Consider the following 5927-nt stretch of genomic DNA (forward strand, 5'->3'; position numbering starts at 1 on the left):
TAATCTCTCTCCCTCATACATTCTTTCTTTTTCATAATTCTCTTCATTAATAATTTTCTTAGAGGGTGTTTGAATGAGAATCAAACCATGGTTTTAAAAGTGATTTTATGGTATACGAAGTAAATATGTGAAGGATTTTGTCTCGATTTGCGAAAATCCTTCACATAAATAAAGGTATTTTAGAGAAAAAACTTTCAAGTTCTACGCATTTATTTTCTTTAACTAGTATTAATTAATTTTTTTATCTACATGATTTAATCTAAGGTTGCTTATAAAAAGAGACAGAGGGAGTACTCAATTTTCATATTTACAAATGGATTGAGTTATATTATTTACGAGTCAAACTTGTGGGGGGAAAAAAACTGAATTTCTGGGGACCTCTTTGTACTTAATTTCCACACCTAGGATCTACAGGTAACCTTTTCTTCAAATTTTATGTTGTTTAATAATAATTATACTGCTTTATAACAATTATACTGTTTCGTTTAAGGATATTTTATATACAACGATATGCTTAAAGGTTGACAAGTACATGGCTTAATGAAGAATCCATATCTATTAATTGAGTTCATCGCATCCCATCCCATCCCATTCTCTAATAAATTAGGGAAAATTATCCATAAATTCCTGATAAGGAAATTGAAGGCAGAAAGATTTCGAAAAGGTCATATTTTCATGTCAAATTTAAATATTTGTATTTATAATTCAAATTTTCATAAATCGTGTTACGTCATAAAAATGAATTTATTAAGACTTTTCTCTATATAATTTTCTTACCTACAACACAAAGGTACATTTCTCTTTAAATTGTATGTTGTTTAATAATATTAAATCAATTTTACTGTTTTATATTAAGTATATTTTATGTGTTCTAACCATATTCTTAAATTTTAAGCAATAGATGGCTTAACTTTTAAGCACACCAACATCACATATTCTCCTATAAATTAGGAAAGTCAAGTAAATTACAACAAACACACTAAAGCTCAAGAGAGGATGGCATCCTTTTCAACGTACAACACTTCCTTCAACACTGACTTCTGTTTGCAATTGGCATACAAAGTTCTTCAGAAACAAACAGAAAAGGGTTCCAATTTCGTGGTTTCTCCATTATCTCTTCATCTCATATTGAGCCTTGTGGCTGCTGGATCTAAAGGAAAAACCTTGGACCAGCTTCTTTCGTTTCTGGGATCAAAGAGTAAAGATGAACTCAACTCATTATCTTCACAATTTCTTTCTCGTTTACGGCGTGCCGAGGACACCAAAAGTGTAGGTCCAAACCTATCTCTTGTTAATGGCGCTTGGGTGGAAAAAACTTTTGGTCTGAAGACTAGTTTTGAAGACATAGTCAAAAATGTGTACAAAAGCCAAATTGAAGCGGTTGACTTCACCAACAAGGTACTATTTTGATTATTCATTTTTGTGTTCTTCGCCTGCACTTAACTCTCTCTTTTGTTTTCCTCTTTGATTGCAACCTTTTACATGTTTCCTCATCAAACTTGACCTATGTACAGAAAAGTGCAAAGCTTTAATTTGACATGTTCTATGGATTTTGTTCACTAGGCTGAGGAAGTTGCACAAGAAGCAAACTGGTGGGTCGAAAACGCAACTAATGGAGTCATAATGCATATTCTTCCATCAGGTTCCTTAAGTCCGAAGACAACATTAGTTCTTGCCAATGCTCTATATTTCAAAGGAGCATGGGATAAAAAGTTTGATTCGACTATGACTGAAACTAGAAGTTTCAATCTTCTTAATGGAGAGAACGTAAAAGTTCCATTCATGACCTCTAAGAAGTGGGGATCATATTATTACAGATCTTTTGAGAATCATTTCAATTCCTTTGAGAATTATACAATACTCTCCATCCCTTACCAATGTGGCAGCAACCCTTTCAAGTTCGCCATGTATTTCTTTCTTCCACATGGGAAGCACGGCTTACCAAATCTAATTCACACTTTAAACTCAAATCCCAGATTTCTAAATCAAAATTTTGAGCTAAGGAGAGAGCAAATTGCTGAACTTTGGATCCCGAAATTTAAGTTTCCTACAATCTGGAAGCCGAAGAGGCCATGAGAGAATTGGGACTTACTCTGCCTTTCACCCCTGCGGAGCTAACAGAAGTGTCAGATTCTTTCTCCAATGACAAGCTTCACGTTTCAAAAATTCTGCACAAAGCATTAGTTGCAGTCGATGAAGAAGGAGCAGAAGCTGCATCCTCCTCTGATTTCTGGTCGGGTGCGCCGGACACAAGCTTTGTGGCTGACCATCCCTTCGTCTTTATGATGAGGGAAGAGACTTCCAAGGCAGTGTTCTTCATTGGAGCTGTGCTTAACCCTTTATTGGATTCTTAAGCATGGTTTAAATTAGTGGTGATGTACTAGAATCTTAATATTAGGGATCTGAATAAGGATATATATTTATCCATTGGAATTAGGATTTACTGAGTTATTTATTATTATTTTATCTTTTAATATTATAAATTAGGATTTGATTTGTTTTGGGATTTTATTATTTTAATTTAACATTTCTAAGAACTCTATGACTAGAGTTACTAGTTCCGGACTCCTCCTCCCCTTCCAGTTCCTCCGACTTTTAATAGTAATTCTCCACAAAAAAAAAAAAAATTGTTTATTTAGGGCTTGTTTGGTACGAAGGAAATTAAGGCAATAGGAGGGGAGAGAAAATTTTAATCAGCTCAATTTTAAAAAAAAAATTGAAGAAGTGGGGTTTTAAAATTTTAATAAAGAGAAGATATAATATAAAAGAGTAATAAGGATTAATTAAAAATTTTTAATCCCACTTCTTTAATTTTTTAAATCCAGCTTATTAAAATTTTTTCTCCCCTCCTTTTACTTCTCTTTTCCTCATAACGGCCCCTTAGTTTTTTTTTTTTTTCATTTTAATCCGTCCATGTATATTAGTGAGACTGGTTCACGTATTATTAGATGGCTGAACTTGGAATCCCTCATAGCCTAACAACTTTAGTAAACATAATACATATACTAAGGGCGGTTTGTCCTAATTAAACCTCCGATATTCTCTCCTTCAATCTCTCCCACATTTTAGTTTAGAAAGAATATGAATATTATTTTCCTCCAAAATTAAATTTGTCAATCATTCACGACAGGATTTTGTTATAAACGTAATTATTAATATAGCTATTTATACATCGGAGTATCCATTTATATCATTAAGTTTTTTTCCTTGATTTATATCGTCTGACTTTATATATATATATATATATATATAATCAAATTTATTCACCAAAACGAAAAGTTAAACACGTTACATATCTTATCAGAATAAGTCGTGTAGGCTCAAATGACCAAAATAAATGTTACTTAGATAATGTCAAAAATTAAAACATCCTAACATATTAATAAAAAACTAATATAATCTCTATCAATTTAAAATTAGTCAGATCTTAAATTATGTACAAAATAATGTATCTCTCATGAGATTGTGAGGCACGAGTGATATTATTTATAATTTATAGTTTATAAATAGATTATGGGATTTTGGTAGAGCTCAATATTGTTTTTTTGTATTATAAGTCTCACTCCTCAAAATCACTTAACAAAAGCCATTTAATCCATATATAATTACATATCTATATAAATATAAGAGTAGATACTTAAAAAATTAAGAAAAATAAAAGAAATCATATTCTACTTAAATGAATTACAACAAAGGGCATACCACTACGAAAAATTTTATTCAATATGTAAAATAGACCAATTTAGAATATGTTAAATTTTTTATCTGATACCTTAGCAATTAGTATATTAAGATGTTAGGAAAGCTTATTCCCCACAAAAGAATAAGAAACATTATTATATTTGCTTATATTATAATTTAATGAAGATTTTATTGATTATATTAAAAGTCTTGCTACAATAATTTTTTGGCTTACAAACATGCATTCTGCCGAAGAGGCAATCATGAGTACCACTTTCACAGGTTAAAAAAAAATCAAAGACCATCTAGACTTTTTATTTAAACTATATTAACATTACATGGATTTTTTATTGTTAAACTCACATAAATTTATTCTGAAATAAAATTAAATTATAAAAATTCCTTTGAATTGTTTAAAATTATTTTTTATTTTCTAGACAGAGTTATAAAAAATTATATATTTTTTATTTTCAATTAAATTTTGCGTCAATTTTAAAACTAAAATTATAATTTTGACCAAATTAAACCATGCTTAGGTTATTTTATTTCAATTGCTATCTATGTAATTTGTAAAAATTGAGATAATTCCCGTTTAATTTAGTGAAATTTAAAAATTTATATGAGTTTTAAAAATAGAGTGAGGGAGAAAATGTAGAAAGTTTAGTTAGGGGAAGTATAATATTTTTAAATTTTCCCAAAAAATGTAATATTGCAAATTTAATTTAATTTAGTCCCAAAACCACCCACAATTTTAATGCACGATTTCAATCCACCTAAGAAAGATAACAGCTCGGTATAACCCACAAATTTGTGGCGCAACTCTCCAGTGATTGACAGTTAATTGCTCGATATACTCTTTAAGACAGTTAACTGCCTTTTTTTTTTCCCCACCCCAATTTATTTTATTGAATAATACTTTTTTTTGTTGCTAGGCACAAACATCCTCTATGTAATTTTATTCGCAGCACTGTGTGGCACTAAATGTAGATATATCCCCTTATAAGAATTTAAACATTGGTTTATCATGTTGTGAGAGGTTACTCCCTTCTGCTAGACCCAACCCTCATTGATTGATTGAATAATACTAACTTTAATCTTTAATATAAGAAGTAGATAACTAATTTGTAAATATTAATGAAATTAGTTAAGGTAATTATTTGTATTAAATGAATATTTTCTTTCTTAAAATACTCTTATTAAATATTAATTATGTGAATTAGAACTACCTATTGATGTTGGGATTGGGGACAAAATGAATAAATATTAGAGATAAATTGAATTGAGATCTTATTCTTAAAATCAAACTAAATCTCATATGTCCTTGAGTTCATTAGAATTAATTTATTTCATATCACTATTCCAGTTTGACTCCTTGGGCTCATTTCATGCTCAATTATTGAGATCGATTTTTAACCTTTTTTTTTTTGTTAAGCACAGGTATTCTCTTATTAGAGATAATCTTATTTGAGACACTATCAAACACTAAACGTAAACACTTCTCCCAATAAAAATTTAAACATTAGCTCACCATGTTATAAGAAAATACTTCCTTCTAGCAGACCTAATCTCGTTGGCCATACCATCCTAGTTGACAAAGCCAACTTTTCTAAATTTGAAATGATGATCACATAAGGGCAGCCCTATTTTTTCAATGATGATCACATAAGGGCAGCCCTATTTTTTCAGTAATGTCCCACCCTACAAAGTGCTCGAAGAGAGGGCTTCCATAAATTACAAGTTATACTTTCATTAATCCAAGAAAAATAAATAAATTTAGGAAAATTACCAATAGGGTTTAGGTAAGAAAATTAAATACAAAAATATCCCCAAAAAAATTCATATTTACAAGTTATATATATATATATATATATATTTACAAGTCAAATTTAACAATTTATATTTACAAGTCAGACTTCCATATTTGCAAATTAAGTTATACCATTTACAGGTCAATTTTGTAACAAAAAATATTTAATTCCTTACTACTTCTGTGTATTTAATTTTCTCAACGGGCACTTGTAGATAATTTTTAATTTGAATTTTATATTGTTTAATAATATTATACTCCCCTGATTTAAAATATAAGTTGAATCTTTGAATAAGTCTAACTTTTTTTTAATAAGCTTCGATTTGAATTCATCTAATCACTTGATGTATTTTTTTTCTATGCTTACCCCTAATTAAATAAATGTCTCTCTCTTTTTTTTTTTTCCATTTATTCTCTAACATCTTGTTTTCACCCATTC

At 29.5% G+C, this 5927-nt stretch overlaps 1 protein-coding gene across 1 annotated transcript; it reads left to right on the plus strand.

Annotated features, from left to right (window-relative positions):
* Window positions 1–996: 996 nt before the first annotated feature.
* On the plus strand, window positions 997–2076 carry LOC114712407 (serpin-ZX-like). Its single transcript, XM_028896936.1, has 2 exons — window positions 997–1398; window positions 1564–2076. The coding sequence occupies exons 1-2, from the start codon at window positions 997–999 to the stop codon at window positions 2074–2076; spliced, it is 915 nt and encodes a 304-aa protein (XP_028752769.1).
* The last annotated feature ends 3851 nt before the right edge of the window (window positions 2077–5927 follow it).

The sequence above is a fragment of the Neltuma alba genome, unplaced genomic scaffold (genome assembly GCF_004799145.2).
Source record: "Neltuma alba isolate B1F8T4 unplaced genomic scaffold, ASM479914v2 tig00011359_pilon, whole genome shotgun sequence".
In the NCBI taxonomy this organism is placed as follows: Eukaryota; Viridiplantae; Streptophyta; class Magnoliopsida; order Fabales; family Fabaceae; genus Neltuma; species Neltuma alba.